At 43.7% G+C, this 24355-nt stretch overlaps 1 protein-coding gene across 1 annotated transcript in view; it reads left to right on the forward strand.

Moving 5' to 3' along the window:
- The window catches only part of CRACR2B (calcium release activated channel regulator 2B), an 86866-nt gene that overhangs the window by 10419 nt on the left and 52092 nt on the right, over positions 1 to 24355 (forward strand). The window contains 1 exon segment of the mRNA XM_043517839.1: positions 24061 to 24312. Coding sequence (XP_043373774.1) covers positions 24109 to 24312 — 204 coding nt within the window. The 5' untranslated portion in view covers positions 24061 to 24108.

Here is a 24355-nt window from a genome sequence, read left to right on the forward strand (position 1 = left end):
GAGACATTAATGAGATTGAGTTGAACACTGTATGTTTTAATCCACACTTTAAAAAAAGACATAGCTTACTGCAGAATTGCTGTCCAGACATTCCTTAACATTTTTAATCCCCTTTCAGAGTAGCAGCCGTGTTAGTCTGTATTCGCAAAAAGAAAAGGAGTACCCGTGGCACCTTAGAGACTAACAAATTTATTAGAGCATAAGCTTTCGTGAGCTACAGCTCACTTCATCGGATGCAGTGAGCTGTAGCTCACGAAAGCTTATGCTCTAATAAATTTGTTAGTCTCTAAGGTGCCACGGGTACTCCTTTTCTTTTAATCCCCTTTATTTTTCATTTTTCTTTGGTACTGGCTGCCACTGATCCTGTTGAGGGGGCATAGCGAGAAAGGGTGATCTTGGTGTGTATCTGTCACGTCAATGATTCTCTCTTAGATTTGTGCCAAAACTTTTTAGGTGCCCAACTGGAGATGCCTGAAAAATCCCTGATTTTTTCAGAGGGTGGGTGCTCTGCCCTTTCTGAAAATAAGGTCCTTTTAAGTCGAGTTGAGCAACCAAAACTTGGAGGCACCCAATCACTAGTCCCTTCTGAAAAATCCTTGCTGTTGCCCTGATTTAGGACAGCACTAATGGAGCCATACGGTTTAATCAATAGTATGAATTCTACCTGGAAATCCACTTGCACTAAGAACAAAATTTAAAAATCCATAAACAAAACACTTTAACTAAATCAAAAACCTTTTTGGCCTCAGTGGATGAACTCTCTTCCCTTTGAGCAGGTACCATGAAAAACACCGGATGAGCAATGTGGTTGAGTTAGCATTACTTTGAAAACCATAACGTTTGCATTTCCTGACCTTTATCCATGTAACCTTAATGCTGCATTAACGTGGCTTTGATTTAGTTATGTTTTTACTTAATAAGCTCAGTGTTTCAGTGTGCAAAGCTCAAAACTAGCTTCAGGGAAACCTAATGAGTATTGTTAACATGTGGCTCAGGTTTATAAAGGAATCTAGGAGGGGACTATGCTGAGGGCATGAGAAATCTTCTGCTAAACTCAGATGTAAGCAAACAGTTCCCTTCTTTATTGATATTATGCTTGCACATAGAGGCTCCAGCTGAGATCAGCAGTCCACTGTGTTAGGCACCGAACATGAGCTTGCCCCAAGGAGCCTACAGTCCTGAATTTGAGATGACAGCGGGAGCCACGGTGGTGAGGAGAGGAGTAAGAAGATGATGTTGTTAATCAGTAACAGCTGATCTTGTAATCGCATGGGCAGATGCTTGTGACTCTATGGAATCGCACTGAAACAGACTACAGGATGATTCAGTGATGATTCAGTGAATTAAGGATTTTTTTCTTCATCCTTCCTTACTTACCATAGGTGAGGTAGCAAAAGTGTGTGTGGGGTGGGGGCTAATATGGGGGGTTGTGGCTTGTGTGTGCATGTGTTGTGGGGGTTCGGTTGGTTGGCGGAAGGAGGGTTTGGTGTCTTGGCAAATGGGTTTGGGGAGGGCATGCCATGTATAGGGGCAAAATGGAAAAAGACACAGGCTGGAGTGGGAGAGGGACTGAAAGGGGTATCGCAAATGGACTCATTGGCACTGTATCCAAAAAATACAGTGGCTCATCCTAGAGCTAGAGAACTATACACCTAACCAGCGAACCTGTATCTGGAGGTTAATATGCCTGGGTTCTACCAACTTGTGCAGATCACCCTGGCTGCACGTCTCCATTGGAGACCCCCATTTTCACTCCGTGTGTAACCTAAACCTGTCTCTCCTGATTGAAGAGCTAGTGTGTTAGTCCCCCCCACACACACACACCTGTGCCACAGTCATTTGAAGACCTGTGTGCCTGTGGGTGACAGCCTTTGCGACTAAATCATTACATCCTCTCTTCCATTTTGGAGTCTGAGCCATTAGATCATTCTTCAGAAATTCCCTCAAAACGACCCACATTTATCTTTGCTTTCCATAGGTCATGTTATCGTTGGCTCCTGCAGGTATGGGGATAATTTGCAGTTCACAAATCCTCCCTCCACAGGCTGAAAATTGCATAACTGATAAAAAGCCTTTTCTTTCGATTAATCTACTGTTGGAGTCTCTGAGCTGGTAATGTTTCAAAGAATGTTTTCTCTCTAAGGAGCTGGCCACTTCCACCCACCCTATCACTTTTTGTACATCGGGACTTGTATTTGCTGAGCAAATATTATTCTTGAGGGCTGCTGAGGGAGATATGTTGGGCCCGGTATGGGAAGTGAAGGGGATTAAACCTGGCCACACAATGGTGAGTTGCCCTGTTGGGGCCTCAGTGTGTTTTTTCCTCCTGGCCCTGGGATAAAGCCCCAGCCCAGCTGATAGGAGTGGAGAAGGCCAAGGACAGCTTTGTATTGGCTTGAAGCCCTGAAGCTGCTGTCTTTAATAACAAACCAGAATCCCAGTTCATCATCACAAATTGGCTGGGTTTTTCTTTCCAGTGGAGAAAACGGGAGGGAGGGGAAGGCTCTGGGTGGTGCCAGGAGAGAGGAGGCCAGCAAAGGCTGGTTTAATAGAGAACTCATGGGGGACCGTATGTTCCACTTTACTCTGCTGTGGAGGACCAGTCCCTGTTTAGCCAAATGTTTAACTCTTTTCCCTCTCTGTCCCCAAAGCTCTATGTGCTTCTCTTTGTAAGCAGGTAGCAAAGCACAAAACCTGGGGACAAACATGGGGCAGAATTTCTAAAGGGAATTAGGCACCTACTGAAATTCCAGATGAGATGGGTTCTCTTAGGCTGCTTTGGAAATCTAAGCCATGGCTGTCTGTTTACAGGCTAGCCTCTGACTCCATGCTCTTACCTCTTTGCATTTCCCATCTTGCCTGAGGAAGCCCTTCCAAAACAGAGTGGGATAGAAGTCCTTCCAAAACAGAACATAAACCAGCCACTAACGAATGGGGGTTAGGAGGGAACTTTCTCTGGGGCTTGGGACAGGTTATCCCATTACTGCCGTCTTCAGAATGTTTTGCATCTTCCTCTGAAGCAGCTGGTATTGCTCGTTGTCTGAGACAGGATGGATGTACTAGGAGCTCAAAACGTCTGTGTGCCTAAAGGAAACTGCTTACCCCAGAGCAAAATACTCTATAACTTGACCCATTAGTGAGCTCCGCCTCCTAGGATGCACGTGATCTGACAAAGTCTGATTCATTTTGATGGCACTGATGTGTGTATCCCTCTCTCATTTCCTTCCCTGCTTTTAGATTTGGCAGGTCCAGGAGTGAGAAGTGAAGGACAATTCCTGTCTTTCTCTGAAGGGTTACAAGGACGTCTGAAACCCTGGGGGGTGAGGGAAATGGGCGGTGAATGGTGACAATATGAAAGAGCAGCACAAAGAGTTGTTATCCCAAAAGCAAGTGAAACAGAGCTCCTGCCTAGAACCTTCCCTAGCTTCCTTGGCTTCTTCCTTTAGACTTAAAGAAACAGTACACAAATGGGACAGGGGTTTGGATAAGTGGAAGAGAATTGCATGGTGCTGTTACCAATAAATAAATAAGTAAAAGTGGTGGCCATTGCTATCTGCGGAGGCAGACTTATTGATTAAGTTTTTGATTAACCATTAGGGTGGCTGCGTTTCAAAACAACTGTGGCACTTTTGTGGTAACACCTGATTGGTTCCCAAAATACTCTTATAAAACTAAATACAAGACCTGGTTGGGGGGGGGAAATTGCTGAATATTTTGACTTTTTTGGCAAAAATTCAAAAGCTGAAATTTCAACCAAACCTGGAAAATTTTGACTTGGATATGCTGCTGCAGTGCCTCATCTCCCTGTTCTCCTTTATAAGCTGGAGGCCACAGCTGGACTACATCTCCCATGATGCACCATGGCTAGAGACTCCTATATATACTGCCAACCTTCTCCAAGAGGGTGGGACCTTGGTGCATTGTGTGAGATGTAGCCTGACCTTTGAGACCAACCTATAGAGGAGAATGGACGAGTGAAACAATTGACCTATAATTCCCATGAGACATTGTGGTGGCATAGTCAAATAAAAATATGTAAGTCTTCTGTCTAGGGCTGTTGATTAATCGCAGTTAACTCAAAAAAAATTAATCATGATTAATTGTACTGTTAAATAACAGAATACCAATTGAAATTTATTAAATATTTTGGATGATTTTCTACATATATTAATTTCTATTACAACACAGAATACAAGGTATACAGTGCTCACTTTATATTATTTTTTATTAAAAATATTTGCACTGTAAAAATGATGATAAAATAGTATTTTTCAATTCACCTCATACAAGTACTGAAGTGCAATCTCTTTATTGTGAAACTGTAACTTACAAATGTAGATTTTTTGTTTTGTTTTGTTTTTTAGTACAGTTATGTAACAATGTAAAGCTTTAGCACCTACAAGTCCACTCAGTCCTACTTCTTGTTCAGCCAATCGTTAAGACAAACAAGTCTGTTTACAGTTATGGGGAATACTGCTCCCAGCTGCTTCTTTACAATGTCACCTGAAAGTGAGAACAGGCATTCTCATGGCACTTTTGTAGCTGGTGTTGCAAGGTATTTACTTGCCAGATATGCTAAACATTCGTATTCCTCTTCATGCTTCGGCCACCATTCCAGAGGACATGCTTCCATACTGATGATGTTCGTTAAAAAAATAATGCGTTAATTAAATTTGTGACTGAACTCGTTGGGGGAGAATTGTGTGTGTCCTGTTCTGTTTTACCCACATTTGATGTTATAATAGTCTCGGATGATGACCCAGCACATATTCATTTTAAGAACACTTTCATAGCAGATTTGACAAAATGCAAAGAAGGTATCAATGTGAGATTTCTAAAAACAGCTACTGCACTCGACCCAAGGTTTAAGAATCTGAAGTGCTGTCCAAAATCTGAGAGGGACGAGATGTGGAGCATGCTTTCAGATGTCTTAAAAGACCAATACTCTGATGCGGAAATTACGGAATCCGAATCACCAAAAAAAAGAAAATCAGCCTTCTGCTGGTGGCATCTGACTCAAATGATGAAAATGAATATGTATCGGTCCACTCTGTTTTGGATCGTTATCAAGCCGAACCTATCATCAGCATAGATGCATGTCCTCCGGAATGGTGGTTGAAGCGTGAAGAGACACATGAATCTTTAGCGCATCTGGCACGTAAATATCTAGTGACACTGGCTACAACAGTGTCATGTGAAATGCCTGTTCTCACTTTCAGGTGACATTGTAAACAAGAAGTGGGCAGCGTTATCTCCTGCAAACCAAACTTGTTTGTCTGAGTGATTGGCTGAACAAGAAGTAGGACTGAGTGGACTTGTAGGCTCTAAAGTTTTACATTTTTATTTTTGAATGCAGTTATATTTTTGTACATAATTCTACATTTGTAAGTTCAACTTTCATGATAAAGAGATTGCACTACAGTACTTGTATGAGGTGAATTGAAAAATACTATTGTTTTTTACAGTGCAAATATTTGTAATCAAAAATAAACATAAAGTGAGCACTGTATACTTTGTATTCTGTGTTGTAGTAGGAATCAATGTATTTTAAAATGCAGAAAACATCCAAAAATATTAAATAAATGGTATTCTATTGTTTAACAGTGCAATTAATCGTGTGATGAAGTGCAATTAATCACTTTAGACATTTGTTTTTTCAATAAAAAATTGAACATTTCCACAGAAAGCAGACCATCTTTGTGAACTTTGTTTAGCTAAAAATCCAGTTTTTCTTGGAAAAACCATTTTGACAGAATTTTTGACCAGGCCCACAAATACACATTTTTTTTTTTTTTTAACACTGTGCTTGTGTTACTGCTGCCAGCTTCTGACTCAACAGTCAGCGAGGAGAACATTTATCCAGTACTGTAAACTCCTTCAGAATGTAGTCACAGCTGAACAAAGGTAGTTAAGCGAGTGACTCACGCTGATAGCGTCTGCTCTGCTCTGCTCTCATTCTGCTTCTTGCTTGATTTCAAACACTGTTTCACACACTGAGTGCTTGATCCATGGGGCAGCTCCTGATAAACACAGAGCACACACTGTTCAATCTTTCCAAGGCATGTTGCTCATTAAAACAAATCCAAATGTATGTGTGTTTTAATTGGAAAACCCAGGACACTTCAGCTGTCCTGCGAGAAGTTTCCCAGAAGCCTGGGAACTCTGCATTTGATCTATGGAGTGAAATTCTGGCTCTGCTGCATCCCATTGAATTCAGTGGAGCCAAGATTTCATCCACAGTTACTTTATTACACGGGTCAGGTAAACAGGGTGTGTTGTCCTCAGAAAATGTATTTAATCTGTGCACCTAAAGCACCAGATTAATCCTGTGTAGGAAAATGAATCCTTTAGAAGCTGGTGAAGACCTCTCAGGCCTGCTTTGAACGGCAAAGTTAAGGCTTTGAGCAGTTGGAACTTGCTTTATGCAGAAAAAGGGGCAAATCTCTGCTTTTCACCCACTGCTCCCTGGGCAAATTTTAAACTGGGATGTGTCTGATTGTCCTAGAGTTCAGCCACTGGGCGGTGTGTGTCTCATTGAGTGTGATCCTCAAAGGAAAAAGCAAGAACATAAGAACAGCCATACTGGCTCAGACCAATGGCCATTCTAGTCCACTATCCGTTCTTCTGATAGTGGCCGGTCCCAGATGTTTCAGAGGGAATGAACTGAAAAGGACAGTTTCAAGTGGTCCAGTCCCAGCTTCTGGCAGTCAGAGGTTTAGGGACACTTGGAGCATGGGGTTGCATCCTTGACTATCTTGACTAATAGTCATCAATAGACCTATCCTCTGGGAACTTACCTAATTCTTTTGGAATCCAGTTATACTTTTAGCATTCACAGGCATAGTATAAACTGGAGAGAGGAGACATGGTATAAACTGGACACACATAGCCACCCCCACTGTGTTTGCTGTTGAAATGCCTTGAGCAGAAAAGTTAAGCCTTCTAGGAGCCTTGTAAACAACTAAAGGGAGAGGTTGGTACAACACCAAGCAAAGAGTTGGGGAAGATGGTGGTGGCTCGAAACCCTCTTCTACTTTTAATTTTTGCAAACCATTGCTGGCTTTTGACCCCATCTCAAAGGCTGGGAATAGCAAATGAATGGTTCTGTTCACTTTGCCCGTTAGGCTGCATGAGACCATGTCCCTTCCCCTGTGTGGCACTTGCAGCCTGGAAAAGATTATGGTGAAGAGACCCTCAGATTCATTCCGTCCATTTCTAAAGAGACTTGAAATGAACTGCTGGGGTGAGGGAATATGGATGCAATGTCTCTTAACTATCTGCTGCCCCTGTAACTCCAGCATCACATGTAGTGATAAGAATGAATGGACACAAATCAGACGTCAAGAATTATAACATTCAAAAACCAGTTGGAGAACACTTCAATCTCTCTGGTCACTCGATCACAGACCTAAGAGTGGCTATACTTCAACAAAAAAGCTTCAAAAACAGACTCCAACGAGAGACTGCTGAATTGGAATTAATTTGCAAACTGGATACAATTAACTTAGGCTTGAATAGAGACTGGGAATGGATGAGTCATTACACAAAGTAAAACTATTTCCCCATGGTATTTCTCCCCCCCACCCCACCCCCCACTGTTCCTCTGATATTCTTGTTAACTGCTGGAATTAGCCTACCTGCTTGTCACCATGAAAGGTTTTCCTCCTTCCCCCCCCCCTGCTGTTGGTGATGGCTTATCTTAAGTGATCACTCTCCTTACAGTGTGTATGATAAACCCATTGTTTCATGTTCTCTGTGTGTGTGTATATAAATCTCTCCTCTGTTTTTTCCACCAAATGCATCCGATGAAGTGAGCTGTAGCTCACGAAAGCTTATGCTCTAATAAATTTGTTAGTCTCTAAGGTGCCACAAGTACTCCTTTTCTTTTTGCGAATACAGACTAACACGGCTGCTACTCTGAAACCATGTAGTGATGTGACTCAGGCCAGATGCCGTGAAGAGCTTGTGGAGATCTGCCGGAGAGGCCATCTCTGTACAGCAAAGACATTAAATAACCACTGTGACTCTTGGGAAGCTTTAGCTAAATGTTTCCTTCCTCCTCAAAAGGACTCGATGGACCAATGCTCTGATATGATACAGTAAATTCCATGGTTCTGTAGGGCAAACATGAAATACACCAGCAGAGCTGTACAGACTAACAGGGAATGTCGTTTGTTGTTAGTTCCTAGAGGGCCTAACCAAGATCAGGGCCTCATTGTGCTAGGCACTGTATGTATGCCCAGTAAGAAAGAGTCCCTGCCCCCAAAAGATTTTCAATCTAAATAGACGAGCCAGAAAAAGGGTGGGAGAAAGGAATAATATCACTTCCTATTTTACAGATGGGGAACTGAGGCACAGCAAGACTGAGAGGGATTTTCAAAAGCGCTTTGCTTTGGCCTAACTCTGCTCCCATGCAAGCCAGCTCCCATTGACGTCAATAGTAGCTGCGTTAGGCCACAGCACAGTGCTTTGAACATCTCCCAAGTTATTTTCATAAGGTTGAACAGAAAGTCAGAGTGGGGATTTGAACCCACCGCTCCCAAGTTGCAGTCCAGTGCCTTAGCCTCAAGGTCATCGTTCCTCAAGATGTGATGGCCCAACGGCCTGGTCTGCTATAGTAAATGCCATGATCCTTTAGCCCAAATGTGCAATCTACCAGGTAAGCTGGTTGACTGACAGGGAAAGTGACCCCTCTTCACACTTGGAGGTTAGCTGGGGGGGGAGGGGGAGGGAACCCCACTCCACCCCTTTATTTTAAATGGCTCCTTCCAGTGCTGAATAGTTAAAAGACCAATAGTTGATCAGTGGTCACAATTTTACATAAATGCAGAACCTAGAGTGAAGGCAGGTGTGTGTGTGTGTGTGTGGGGGGAGGCTCTTTACCCGCTTTACTTTATGAAAAAGCAGCCTCCCGTAAAATATACTTTCAGTGACCTTGAAGTATATTCAGGATGTAGTACAGGATGTCCAGCTTTTTTTTTTTTAATTATTATTGTGGTAACAAGGGGAGCCTCTCTCTCCAATGTCACATTTCTCCACATTGGACGGCATCCAAGTGTGTGCAGCCAGGCAGTAACAGTGCTTTCCCGAGGGCAATGAAATAACATGCTGCACGCGAGAAAGACTGGCGTGCTGGCAGGATGCAAGAGGAGTCTCAGGGATGCTGACGTGCCCCTGCTGAACTCTGGTAGCTGAGCTGGTGGCAGTCATGTGTTAAGTTTTCCTGGACGGCACATCACCTGTTGATTAACAAGTAGCCCGGGCCCAACAGAATGGCACTGACTCTCGCTCTTCAGAGCTTTCATGAAGTGCCCTGGGTACAGATTGTCTTTCTTTGCTCAGAGAGCCAGATCTTCAGCTGAGGTAAGTCCGCAAAGCTCCACTGAAGTCAACAGAGCTATGTCAATTCACCCCCAATGAGGAGGAGCTGGCGCTGTGTTATTGTCTCACCTTCCTGGGAACGGAACTGGTGAGAGCTTTGAGTTAATGGCTTGGAGGTTTGTCTAGTGTTACTGAAGCTTCGCTTCTTCAAGCTTGCTGCACTGTACCCTGCCAAGAGAGAGAGCTGTGCAATAGGGGTCTCTTTAACCCTAGCCCCACAGGCCCCTATAATCTGGGACTGTCTGGGTAATGGCAGCCTTGCTTGGTCATGAAACCCCAGTGGTGTTGGTGCTAAACCTTCATCATCTTAAGGTTCCAGGTTCCCGCGCTCTATGCCCCCCCCCCCCGAATCTTCTTCCTGTCACTGCAACACTCCTCTAGTAAGTAATGCTCAGCTGCCCCTCCTATTTAGCCAGCAGGTGTCACTAATCATGCAAAACAAGATTAGCCATTTGTCAGCTGATGGGGCATCTGCCGTAGAGAGAGCAAGTTCTTTACACTGGTGCATTGCTGTATTCAAAACAAAGCCTAACCCTAATTTCATAATTTTTATTATTGAATTAACCATCTTGTGCAAATTCCTCCTAGATTGGTATGCATTGAAGGTCATTAGGAAATAAATAATTTCCCATACATTTCAAATAATGTCATGGATCTGATTGTTTGACCTCAACGCCTCAGACGCCTCCATTAGTGATCATTTAATTGCCAAAGAACTCAACAGCATCATTGCTAGTAAAGCAACCTCGGATGTTTCTCAGCCCCTCCATTATTAAATTGAATGAATGGGCTTTATTTGCTCATTCTTGGCTGTAGTGTCCTTTATAGATCTAGGGTCTGCTCCCAAACCCATTGAAATCAGTGGAAGTCTTTCTATTGAATTCAAAGGGCATTGCATCAGGCCCATAAAGTAGCAGTTATCTTTCCCCTTGTTGCTATGGTATAGGTGTTGAAGCATCACATAGCATGCATGTGATGATGTGGCATTATTTCCTTAAATATCTTTATTTTATTTTAAAGAATTGAGTCATCTGAATTATAAATCCACATTAAAGCAAAACACAGTTTGAATTGTTTTCAGTGAGTTGTTTCAATGTATTTGATACTACCATTACTGTCATATTACTTGTTTCAGAGTAGCAGCCGTGTTAGTCTGTATTCGCAAAAAGAAAAGGAGTACTTGTGGCACCTTAAAGACTAACAAATTTATTAGAGCATAAGCTTTCGTGAGCTACAGCTCACTTCATCGGATGCATTTGGTGGAAAAAACAGAGGAGAGATTTATATACACACACACACAGAGAACATGAAACAATGGGTTTATCATACACACTGTAAGGAGAGTGATCACTTAAGATAAGCCATCACCAACAGCAGGGGGGGGAAGGAGGAAAACCTTTCATGGTGACAAGCAGGTAGGCTAATTCCAGCAGTTAACAAGAATATCAGAGGAACAGTGGGGGGTGGGGTGGGAGGGAGAAATACCATGGGGAAATAGTTTTACTTTGTGTAATGACTCATCCATTCCCAGTCTCTATTCAAGCCTAAGTTAATTGTATCCAGTTTGCAAATTAATTCCAATTCAGCAGTCTCTCGTTGGAGTCTGTTTTTGAAGCTTTTTTGTTGAAGTATAGCCACTCTTAGGTCTGTGATCGAGTGACCAGAGAGATTGAAGTGTTCTCCAACTGGTTTTTGAATGTTATAATTCTTGACGTCTGATTTGTGTCCATTCATTCTTTTACGTAGAGACTGTCCAGTTTGGCCAATGTACATGGCAGAGGGGCATTGCTGGCACATGATGGCATATATCACATTGGTAGATGCGCAGGTGAACGAGCCTTTGATAGTGTGGCTGATGTGATTAGGCCCTATGATGGTATCCCCTGAATAGATATGTGGACAGAGTTGGCAACGGGCTTTGTTGCAAGGATAGGTTCCTGGGTTAGTGGTTCTGTTGTGTGGTGTGTGGTTGCTGGTGAGTATTTGCTTCAGATTGGGGGGCTGTCTGTAAGCAAGGACTGGTCTGTCTCCCAAGATCTGAGAGAGCGATGGCTCGTCCTTCAGGATAGGTTGTAGATCCTTGATGATGCGTTGGAGGGGTTTTAGTTGGGGGCTGAAGGTGATGGCTAGTGGCGTTCTGTTGTTTTCTTTGTTGGGCCTGTCCTGTAGTAGGTGACTTCTGGGTACTCTTCTGGCTCTGTCAATCTGTTTCTTCACTTCAGCAGGTGGGTACTGTAGTTGTAGGAATGCATGATAGAGATCTTGTAGGTGTTTGTCTCTGTCTGAGGGGTTGGAGCAAATGCGGTTATATCGTAGCGCTTGGCTGTAGACAATGGATCGAGTGGTATGATCTGGATGAAAGCTAGAGGCATGTAGGTAGGAATAGCGGTCAGTAGGTTTCCGATATAGGGTGGTGTTAATGTGACCATCGCTTATTAGCACCGTAGTGTCCAGGAAGTGGATCTCTTGTGTGGACTGGTCCAGGCTGAGGTTGATGGTGGGATGGAAATTGTTGAAATCATGGTGGAATTCCTCATGAAGTGAGCTGTAGCTCACGAAAGCTTATGCTCTAATAAATTTGTTAGTCTTTAAGGTGCCACAAGTACTCCTTTTCTTTTTGCGAATACAGACTAACACGGCTGCTACTCTGAAACCTGTGATTATGCAAGGCACTGAATTTAGCCGTATAGAGTGGAAATCTGTCAACTTCATGAAAAAACTCGCACAGATACAGACAGACATCATCTTCCTCTCCAAATGCAAACAGATGGACATCATACCGAAAGGACTGAAGGTAAAAAATCCATTACAATCTACATACCACACAGACTATGCTGACAGCTTATGCCACACACTCTCAAGGAAACTGCGGAACCACCTGATCAACATCCTCTACAGCAAACAGGGAAAGATTAAGAATGAGCTCTCAAAACTGGATACTCTCATAAAGAACCAACCTTCCACACAAACTTCCTCGTGGCTGGACTTTACAAAAACTAGACAAGCCATTTACAAAACACACTTTGATTCTCTACAAAAGAAAAAGGACACTAAGCTATCTAAACTACTATATGCCACAAGGGGCCACAACAATGGTTCCCGTAACCCACCCAGCAATATTGTTAATCTATCCAACTATACTCTTAGCCCAGCGGAAGAATCTGTCCTATCTCGGGGCCTCTCCTTTTGCCCCTCCACCCCCACGAACATGATACAGTTCTGTGGTGACCTAGAATCCTATTTTCGACGTCTCAGACTCAAGGAATATTTCCAACACACCTCTGACCAACATATTAACCCACAGAGACCTTCCTGCCAACACTACAAAAAGAAGGATTCTAGGTGGACTCCTCCTGAAGGTCGAAACAGCAGCCTGGATTTCTACATAGACTGCTTCCGCCGACGTGCACGAGCTGAAATTGTGGAAAAGCAGCATCGCTTACCCCATAACCTCAGCCATGCAGAACACAGTGCCATCCACAGCCTCAGAAACAACTCTGACATCATAATCAAAAAGGCTGACAAAGGAGGTGCTGTCGTCATCATGAATAGGTCAGAGTATGAACAAGAGGCTAATAGGCAGCTCTCCAACACCACTTTCTACAAGCCATTACCCTCTGATCCCACTGAGAGTTACCAAAAGAAACTACAACATTTGCTCAAGAAACTCCCTGAAAAAGCACAAGAACAAATCCGCACAGACACACCCCTGGAGCCAGGACCTGGGGTATTCTATCTGCTACCCAAGATCCATAAACCTGGAAATCCTGGACGCCCCATCATCTCAGGCATTGGCACCCTGACAGCAGGATTGTCTGGCTATGTAGACTCCCTCCTCAGGCCCTTCGTTACCAGCACTCCCAGCTATCTTCGAGACACCACCGATTTCCTGAGGAAACTACAGTCCATTGGTGATCTTCCTAAAAACACCATCCTAGCCACTATGGATGTAGAAGCCCTCTACACCAACATTCCACACAAAGATGGACTACAAGCCGTCAGGAACAGTATCCCCGATACTGTCACGGCTAACCTGGTGGCAGAACTTTGTGACTTTGTCCTGACCCATAACTATTTCACATTTGGTGACAATGTATACCTTCAAATCAGCGGCACTGCGATGGGTACCCGCATGGCCCCACAGTATGCCAACATTTTTATGGCTGACTTAGAACAACGCTTCCTCAGCTCTCGTTCCCTAATGCCCCTACTCTACTTGCGCTACATTGATGACATCTTCATCATCTGGACCCATGGAAAAGAAGCTCTTGAGGAATTCCACCATGATTTCAACAATTTCCATCCCACCATCAACCTCAGCCTGGACCAGTCCACACAAGAGATCCACTTCCTGGACACTACGGTGCTAATAAGCGATGGTCACATTAACACCACCCTATATCGGAAACCTACTGACCGCTATTCCTACCTACATGCCTCTAGCTTTCATCCAGATCATACCACTCGATCCATTGTCTACAGCCAAGCGCTACGATATAACCGCATTTGCTCCAACCCCTCAGACAGAGACAAACACCTACAAGATCTCTATCATGCATTCCTACAACTACAGTACCCACCTGCTGAAGTGAAGAAACAGATTGACAGAGCCAGAAGAGTACCCAGAAGTCACCTACTACAGGACAGGCCCAACAAAGAAAACAACAGAACGCCACTAGCCATCACCTTCAGCCCCCAACTAAAACCCCTCCAACGCATCATCAAGGATCTACAACCTATCCTGAAGGACGAGCCATCGCTCTCTCAGATCTTGGGAGACAGACCAGTCCTTGCTTACAGACAGCCCCCCAATCTGAAGCAAATACTCACCAGCAACCACACACCACACAACAGAACCACTAACCCAGGAACCTATCCTTGCAACAAAGCCCGTTGCCAACTCTGTCCACATATCTATTCAGGGGATACCATCATAGGGCCTAATCACATCAGCCACACTATCAAAGGCTCGTTCACCTGCGCATCTACCAATGTGATATATGCCATCATGTGCCAGCAATGCCCCTCTGCCATGTACATTGGCCAAACTGGACAGTCTCTACGTAAAAGAATGAATGGACACAAATCAGACGTCAAGAATTATAACATTCAAAAACCAGTTGGAGAACACTTCAATCTCTCTGGTCACTCGATCACAGACCTAAGAGTGGCTATACTTCAACAAAAAAGCTTCAAAAACAGACTCCAACGAGAGACTGCTGAATTGGAATTAATTTGCAAACTGGATACAATTAACTTAGGCTTGAATAGAGACTGGGAATGGATGAGTCATTACACAAAGTAAAACTATTTCCCCATGGTATTTCTCCCTCCCACCCCACCCCCCACTGTTCCTCTGATATTCTTGTTAACTGCTGGAATTAGCCTACCTGCTTGTCACCATGAAAGGTTTTCCTCCTTCCCCCCCCTGCTGTTGGTGATGGCTTATCTTAAGTGATCACTCTCCTTACAGTGTGTATGATAAACCCATTGTTTCATGTTCTCTGTGTGTGTGTATATAAATCTCTCCTCTGTTTTTTCCACCAAATGCATCCGATGAAGTGAGCTGTAGCTCACGAAAGCTTATGCTCTAATAAATTTGTTAGTCTTTAAGGTGCCACAAGTACTCCTTTTCTTTTTGTCATATTACTTATAATCTGAAAAATGCATCTGCATACCACTTTAATTATATCAGTAGTTGTAAACTATTAGTTGTATCTGGTGAAATGGCATAAACTGTGCTAGTGTCATGTTAGGGAAATAGAGACAAATTTTTGACCCTAAATTTAGGTGTTTGGGGTTTTTTTTTAACAAATTTATAAAATATATAGTATAAGAAGCGGTCATGATTTAAAAAAAAAAAAACACACCACCACTTCTAATAGAAACAGTTGTGCCGAAAAAAGCATTCCCTCTCACTGTTTGCAATCCAAATGTTGTGTGTGATGCACAAGGTATAACTGATTAGAAACAGAAATGAAACTGGCTTGTCTGTTCATGATCCTAACAGAGAGGTGCTAAATGACGAGAGATTATTTCTTCTATTCTAATATTCTGAGATTTTGCTTTCAACAGAACATATTCTTAATAGTGATTTTAACTTCATATCCCTTTGAGTCAGAACATTAATCAGTGGATACAATTTTAAGCATATAATTTGTACTGATTTTCTGAAATAAGGAGCCATTGCATACATTTGTTACCACGCTTCTAGTATTTATAGACAGGAATATAGAATCAGTGTATCAAACTGTGGAATGAGTTCTTGGTGAGAAGACTTTATTGGCAAAGATCATGACAAAATATAGGTCATTGTTGCAGGCAAAGGAAATTCCATGCTTCTTTTCAAATTAAGATAGAGCATCACTAATTAAACAAACCTGTGTGTGGTTAGAACAGCATTTTTACTGTAACTGCACGGCAAATGGCTCTTTTATCTCTTTCTGTAAATGTCCATGGGATAAAGTAAGAGGGGGATGGAGAGACTGGGATGGGCAGCAGCTTTATTTATTAGTTATTGGTTGCCCTATATCTCCAATGGCAAGGCCTTTTCCAGCTGTCTCTGTGTTCTGTGAATAAGCCAGTTTATCTTTCTGGCTCATTCCATGGTACAGTCATCAGTAAAGGTTGCAGCAGTATTAGCACAACCTGCTACCCAGTTAGGGCTAATCTTTTTCCGCTGAGCAAACAACACGAAGGTTCCTGGATTCTTTCCTGTTTCCTTAAAGAGATACAATCAACCTGAAATCTAGTCTATTAAAAAAAGAAGAGAAAAATGTAGAGGTGTAGTTCCAGATATTGTACCTGCTCCAGAGTCCCCAGGCCAACTTTTGTGGAGGTATTTGTTTGCTTATTTTTTTCTTTTTTACAATTTGTTTCCCTGTTTCTACTTGATTTTTTTCCTCTCTTGTTGCTGTTTGAAAAAAACAAAGAACAAGGGCCACTAACTGCTCATAGAGGGGAAAGAATGACTTTAGTAACCTTAGTCTTTCAAGACAGTGGGGCTGAGATTTTGCAAAGCAGCCTCAAATTAACAGGTATCCAAATTCCTTAGGCAGTTTTGAAAACCTCAGCCTACATACATACAGGGGGAAATCAGGGGAGGGCATTGATCTTTGTGGTTCTTTGGCTGGACTTCTCTGAATCTTTTAAATTGACCTGTTCCAGTAGATTTATGCGGCTTTACTTTCATCCGGGTATTCAAAGTCGTGATTTTGTATGTGACCAGGATAATAATCTCCAGTACCTATAGCTGTCTGACTAGGGCACAAATCTCCAACCATTGCAGAGCTGACTGCATATTGCATCTGTGGATGTTACTATGCTCTGCCTTTTCCAATGACACTGTTTCCATAGTAACCAATGTAACGTCAAAGGGGGCAGGGGAGAAAGCAGAGAAGAGTGAGGAATAAATAAAGCGAGTGGCATGAACTCTGTGTGAAATGGTATAAGGACCTATAAAGTTTTTGGGGTTTTTTTGCCTCTTGCCTTAAAACCAACATGTGACTGCACTACTCACCAGTAATACAACAATCCCAAATGCATGCAATAAAAACTTTATAGGATGCCATACTATCAAGACACGCATTCCAACAGAACAGCTGCTTTAAGAGAATATTTCAGGATTCAGTACATTTTAGCACTTAGAAGAGCTATTGTTCAGGTAGCATATGCAAACTTAACTTTGCCCCTTTCGTGCCTGGACATTACAATACATGATTATTTCTGTACAACCGCTGGCTCGTTCAATGCTCATATTAAAGGATCGTATGGAATGGTCAATGCACAGCTGAGCACATTGCATAGAATGAGATAGTACTCCCTTAATGTTTTAATGTGAACCTAAATTACTTGCTGTGCAATCTTCTTTTCTTACAAGTCTGATCCAGCAAAGCACTTATGCAGGTGCTTTTCTTTAAGCATGACTGCACACTTAATATCGAACAAGTGTTGCTGAACTGGGGCTTTGGTGCACTGGGAGATAACTTCTTAAAAGCATTATCATTATTAAGAAAGCTAATGGACACGTATGAGCCCTTGTAACTCTCAGCCAAACCATAATGATATTCCTGGAGCACAGAAAGTCACATGTTCTCCTCAAACACCTCCCCCCTCCTGAGTGTCAGCTTTCTAGCCTAAACCCCTTTGGCACTACAGCTGGGGTTTTGTTGCTGGGTATTTTTAAAGTGGCAAGAATTGCTTTATAATAGGAAAAGGGTTTTTCTCCTCTCCTCATTCTCAACAAACGGCTGGATTGTTTTTAACTCAAAACTTAAAAATCGCCTTTGGGGAGAGATGAGGCCAGGTCAGAGTTATGCCACTCTTGATTTCCCAGTCGTAACATTTCCCCACAAGCAGTTCTGCACTTTCTCACATGGCACCCCTTAGGGCTGGGAGGAGCTCTCTGCAAATATCGAGGAATGAAAACAACATACATTCTGAACATACACACGCACATACTAATCCTGGCTCTGAACACTGATAATGGCCAAGTCATTCAGCCAGCCAGTATCTCAGTTTTCCTCATTTGAGAAACAGTGATTGACCAGTGACTGACCTCACTGGGCTGTTGAGAGTCTGAAGATATAGAACACTTGCAAGGACTGACGGTGAATAAAGACACCCTCCTTTCCTTTCCCACCGTCTCCTGCCTTGACTGGAGATGAAGAATTCCACAGCCAAATTCCCTACAGGCTGTGAAAGAGACAGCACATGTACACAGGGCAGAGCTCACAGGTCACATCCCCCACCATGGTAGCATTAGTGTAGATGAGGTGCTAGTAGCCACCAGCACTTTAATCACGTCAGCGACATCTATTTTCAAGCCCCCACCCGCCAGCATTATTAAAATCAAAAGACAAAGACTGACACTTTTTTGGATGTCAAGTTCTAATAATTAGGAAGGGTTTTATTTGTACTCCTGAAGTAGCCAGGTACAAACACATCCATAGGTAATCCTTGCCCCCAAAGAACTTCCACCCTAAATAGATAAGACAGACACAAGCTGTGAGGGGACACAGCACTGCACTGCCAAGCAGTCAGAAACTATGAGTGGGGCACCAAAAAATGAGACTGGTTTAAAAATCTTGAGATTTTTTTCTTGCCAAAAAGTAAGAGCTTTGGGATTTTTTTTCTTTGTCTTCCGGTTTGTGAGCCTTAGGGAGTGCTCAGCTCACATCTTCAAACTTTTCTCTCCAAACATAAGGGCAAGAAACTTACTACTACTTTTTTTTTTTTTAAATGAAAGCTGGGATTCTCTCTTAATCCCCTTTCTCCAGGAGCTGGGGCTTTAAATAAAACATCAGCTATTATGAGATTCATGATGGGAGTGGCAGAAAGCCCGTACAAGTGTGGGGGGAGCCACTGGTGCCCGAACCATGGCCCTGCTCTCACTACACTGCCCCTTCTCCATGAGCCCCCGCCCTTGCACTGCCGTTCCCCAAAGGCCCCGCTCCCATACCAGCTCTTCCCCCCCAAAGACCCTGCCCCCTGCTCGCTCCTCTTCGCTCCACTCCCCCCCCATCGCTCATGGGAAAAAGTGTGGAGACCATGGCCCCCTGGCTCTCCCTGTTCCGGTGCCCTTTATTCATGATAAATTCATGAGAGTTGGTAACATGGCAGGCACAGGGAGATGAAGTGATTTGATCCAAGTCACGCAGCAGGGCAGAGGCAGGCCCAGGATGCTGCTCTAGCCCACACTGCCTCTCTGGCATTTCTCAGCCCTTCTGGAAGCTAGTTTCATGTTGTTTAGTGCTGACTCTATAATTATTAACTAGCAGGCATGGGGGTGTGAGATTAAAGCCCCACTTGCACTCTGCGTGGACTCCCTGCCTCAGTGAAGCAAGGCCATGGGCACCACCTTGACCTTTGATTGATTCTGCTGGTATCTAGGCGGGGACACTCGGTTCTGAGCTAAGGCTTGGGGCCCGTTTCCATGAGGCCTTCTTGCTAAGAAAGCTGCCCCCCAGGATCTGGTGACTGTCTTTGCTGCCTGCTGAGCCACAACAAAGCCTGTGCAGGAAACAGCTGCTGTAACCCACAAGACTTGGGTCCCGCTCAGCCCAGGTTTACGAGATGTGCTGTGCTCACGGACATCTCCTTTGCATGACTCGGAGTTTGTCCTGCACCACATTGCCAACAACCATCCAGCAGGGAAAGCGTCTGTCTGGTTTACACCAGCAGAACCAGAGTCCCATCCAGGCATCAATAGAAACGTCCTTAAGGTCTCTCCTCCTTCAGTCCAGATGTCCCAGTACCAGCTTAGACTTAGATGACAGTCCTCACCCAGGGTCATCTAAATGAATTTCCTTCCCAGCTGGCATAGGAGCACGGTAATCCTGAGGGTGCTCCTGTCCTTCCCTAGTGTGCACGTCTCGTTCTAAACTATAGTAAAATGTCATGTTGTTTGTTAGTTTGCATCCTGAAGGCAGGGGCCTTACTGGGGCAAGCCACTTGGCTTGAGGTAAAGCACTGGGTGCTGGGATCTGTAGTCTCTGTGGGCTGCTCCTTGGCACTAAAGAAGAAAGCACCCACTCTGTTGATGCAAGCTAGCTGTGGCTCTTGGGCTCCTAGCAAGCTGACAGTTCTGCCCCTCAGTTGCCAAGAACTTGGATTCCACTGAGCTAAAAGCCAGAATATCTGAGTTGTTTTGCCCCAAAGAGCCCCATTCTCTGTACACAGGTGAAGAAGAACTTCTTAATACATGGTCATGTAGAGAAAAGTCGCTGAAAGTTTTGAGTGGTTTGCTTACCATGTTCCCTTTTATTTAGTATGTTTTTATTTCTGTTCAAGTCAGCCAGGGTCACATGAAGACCAGAGCCAATGGAGCACTCTACACGAGAGAACTCTCTCTCAAAATGCAGAATTAATTAGCTAACCCTCTAGCTGGGTGATTCAAACCCTTTCAGATTCACTTTGCCTTCTTCTAATTAGAAGGCTTTTAGCTCTCCTAATTACTTGGGAACTATAATAAAGTGGGGTCTTTTGATAAAATGATGATGTGCTGGGGGTAGAGGGTAGCAATTTGTCTTGGAGATGGTTGATTCCAGCTCATGAATAGGTCTCATAATTGGGCAAGAATATCCTGCCTCTTCAACTTTTTATGTACCAAAAAACAGTGCCTTGGGCTCATTATCCATGTGGGCTGCTCCCACTTTTGAAATGGAAATGATTAATCTCCTAACAAGGAAGATGAGGCCTGTGTTTGCTGGCGGTGACTGAAGAGATCCCACCACCACCTACACAAACCACAGAGCAGGCTTTTTCAGTGTCACATATTTGTTTTGTTCCTCGTTACCTCCCATCTGTACAATGCTGATGCTGCTCTTCCCCTTGTCTTGCAATCCCTCCTCTCCAACACACTAGCCATGGTACCCTCCCACTCTGGCTGGCATTGCCACTCATCAGTGAGAAGACAGAATTACCTTTGTGTCAGCTCCAGGGTCATCCAATGTTCTCTCAAACAGCAAAGCCACCATCTTCTCGCACCCCAGGCAGAGCAAGTTCTTTGCTTACTACAGGTCGACACTCCGAAGAGATAACATTGGACTCCAGCAAGACTCCACTCAGCTAAGCTAACAGATGCATAAGGTTGGCATTGTCAGACTCACCACTCTCCAACCTGTCATTGGCAAAGGCCCAGATTATGTGGTGCTTGAAACCCAAGGCATGAAGTTTTTTACTTTACAGTGCTCTGAGTGTGAATTTATTCCACCACGCTATTGACTAAACTGTGTCCCTCAGGCTTAGAGGATGATACACCTATTCCAGTCTGTTTTAGAAGAACAATGGTCGTAGTTTCAGAGTAGCAGTCATGTTAGTCTGTATCCGCAAAAAGAAAAGGAGTACTTGTGGCACCTTAGGGACTAACAAATTTATTTGCGCATAAGCTTTCGTGAGCTATAGCTCACTGCATCCAAGTGAGCTGTAGCTCACGAAAGCTTATGCTCAAATAAATTTGTTAGATTCTAAGGTGCCACAAGTACTCCTTTTCTTTTTTAGTGGTAGTAGTGATGACTCTCTATTAAATGTTTTAACTTTCCTATGTGATTAGAGACAACGAGGAAATCACCCACTTTAAGAAACAGGATCTGGATGAACTCTCCTCTCCTAGGAGCTTCTGCAGTATAGCCTGTTACCGCCCATAATCATCACCCATCAAGGTATAGCCACATAACCTGTCTCCTTAGACATTCATTAAGCTACACAGTACAAGGATGGTTTTTCTGAGTGTCTACCCTGCAGTATCAACCCAGAATATGAAAATCAAGGTGAGTTCTTTCTGTAAAGATTCTGCAGTCAGGAATGAGTTAACAGTTAAGTTATTGATACATAAGCTGGAATAGAGTCCAACTCAGTCTCCAACTGTTGTATTGGCTCTACAGGACTACAAGAACAGTAAGTATAAAGGCTTATTATAGTAAATGGCAGGTGAGGGGGTTAATTAATGCAACTGTGATGACAGATACAAACAAAGGGCTTCCACACAGCTCAACTTCCAGCTTCGTTTCCATTGTTTACCAGGGACAACCGCTTGTCTGGAGATCTATACAGCACACAGAGACATCTGAATAATATACTGTAAATAAATATGTCCTCATGGTTGCTGTTAAAAATCAGGAGACCTGATTCTGAATGCTCTCAGGGAAGATATCTCGTAGATAAAATGGCACCTTTTTACTCAGTCACTTTTCAGAGCAGAGCCACATTTTTAACTCTCCAAATAGCAATAATGAACAAAAGACTGCCTAGTCCTTTTGTGTTAGTGTCAGTTACTTCTTGCTTACGTACATGACATTCTTTGTTCTTCCAGTGTATCAAGAGTGCAAACAAAAATTCACTCAGCTATTGTTCTTGCACCTGTACAATGGTTTTAATTTCTTGAAAATTAAATAAATTCCTTGGCTAGTGTTGTTAAATCTGTCTCAATCCTTTTGTCCTTCTCACTCCTCCCCTGCAATACAGAGTTGAAATCTAAAGCAATTTGGTTCAGGAAGGCTTAACATGTGTTACTGGTAATAAGGAGAAACAGTCTATAGGGAACTGTGCTGAACCTCTCACTTGGAAGGTGGTGTGTGTGTGTGTGTGTGTGTGTGTGTGTGTGTGTGTGTGTACGCACACGCACAGTATCACAGTAGCAATGCTATAGTCAAGTTGATGCCTTTATTTCTAGATGCTCATAACTTATTGGAAATTGTTTTCTATGGCAGCTGAAGTTTGTGTGTGCGTATCTTCCTACAAAATGAACATTTTAGATTAAAATTCTATTTGGCAGCTTTTGAGTTCTCAGAACATGTAGGCTTGGAGATAAGGGGGGAAAGTGTTTGGTTTATTTATTTAATTTCCCATCTCATATCCCATGCAAAAAATTTTCTTACTTTTCTTTATGCTTTAATAAAATGGGGGGAGGATGGTTGAAAATCTCCCCCCCCCCCATATAAAACAAAAAAAAAAGTTGAAAATCAAAGTGAAAAGGCAGGGAAGGAGAACCAAGCTGAGGAGAGTGGGGAGGTGTGTGACTTATTTCTCTCTTTTCCCTACCTCTGGTTGTGAAAACTCTCCTTGATCCCCACCAAAATTGTACTCTGTGTGTTGGTCAGCCCCCTGTTCTGGATTTTCATCACCCTGGTGGTACAGATTTGCCAGCAGTGGGTGAGCTGTCCTTAAACACTGGACAGGGGGAGAAACTACTAGCAGGAAGGGTAAGATCAAATATTTGGTGGGGGAGGTGGGGGGTCTGTACTTTTATCTTAAACATTCTTGAGAGTTGCTTTTCTTTCTATTTCCTTTCTGTCCCATCAAGGAAATTTTGTTCAACCCAAAGGATTTTATCCTCCCCGCACTTTAGAACCTCCTCCCCACATCCCATCTACAAAGTGGGGCAGGGGGGAATGGAACTGGCTGCCTTCTGAGGTGCTCTTAACTCTGCTGCAGGGTCACCACTGAGCTGCCATGCTTATTACTTTCACTTTGCCTCTCCAGAGCCTAAATGCTGCCTGCATAGTTCACCTAGCCTGTGGAGGGAATGACTAGGGTTGGACACTGAAACCCTGCCTCCTGTAAGGAAGGATTATTATCCCCATTTTGCGTGTAGGAAATTAAGGGACAGAGACTAAAGTGACTTGCCCATGGCAGAACCAGGAATTGCACCCAGCTTTCCTGGGTCCCAGCCCAGTGCCTTAAACAATATATAGCCCTTCTTGAGAATTGCTGGATTTGTTTAAATAAGGGCTTTGCTCCTTCCTGAACCATCTTCTCTTAGTTCATGATCCCATCCTGCTGAATCTTTCCTGGCAACCAACTGTTGCCAATGGAGAATTGTGACTTCACTGCAGGACTGAGGAGAAGGTGTGCATGTCTTTGTGTGAGGACACAGCAAGAGCCAACGCCATTGCAGCCAGCAGCATTAGCTCTCTGACATCAGTTCAGCAATGCCTGCACCTTGTTTGTAGCAGGCAGCTCTCTGTGAGACAGCCAGAGGTATTGCCCTCTCTCCATCTGAGGCCTTGTCTCCTGACTCCCCAGTGACCCCAGTCAAAGTCGTGAGATGCTCTCAATGCTGCACTTCTGACCAAGGAGGCGTTACTAGTAACCTGCAGTGAGTTGGCCTCTCTCTGAAGCGTGTGTATGGTGGGTTGGAGCATGTGTGATCTGCAGTTCAATTTCATTTAACTATTTCAGCTTCCTCCACCACAGCTGTTGGACCCTGGCCGGGAGAGCTTTGGGTAGATGGAGAACCGGAGGCGAGAGCTCCTGGATGCCCTGTGGGAAGAAGAGGAAGAGGACGAGGATGGCGTGGCTGCCAGTGCCTCCTCCAGCCTCCACCTGAGCAAAGCAGAGGACGTGCAGGTAGAGATGCTGGAAAAGGCCAGGGAGCTCTTTCAGTTGTGTGACAAGGAGGAGAAGGGCTTCATCACCAAGCTGGACATGCAGGTAAGGGGAGGAAATCCTCCTGCTCTGCTTCTGGGCAAGAAGC

The sequence above is a fragment of the Dermochelys coriacea genome, chromosome 6 (genome assembly GCF_009764565.3).
Source record: "Dermochelys coriacea isolate rDerCor1 chromosome 6, rDerCor1.pri.v4, whole genome shotgun sequence".
NCBI classification, from domain to species: domain Eukaryota; kingdom Metazoa; phylum Chordata; order Testudines; family Dermochelyidae; genus Dermochelys; species Dermochelys coriacea.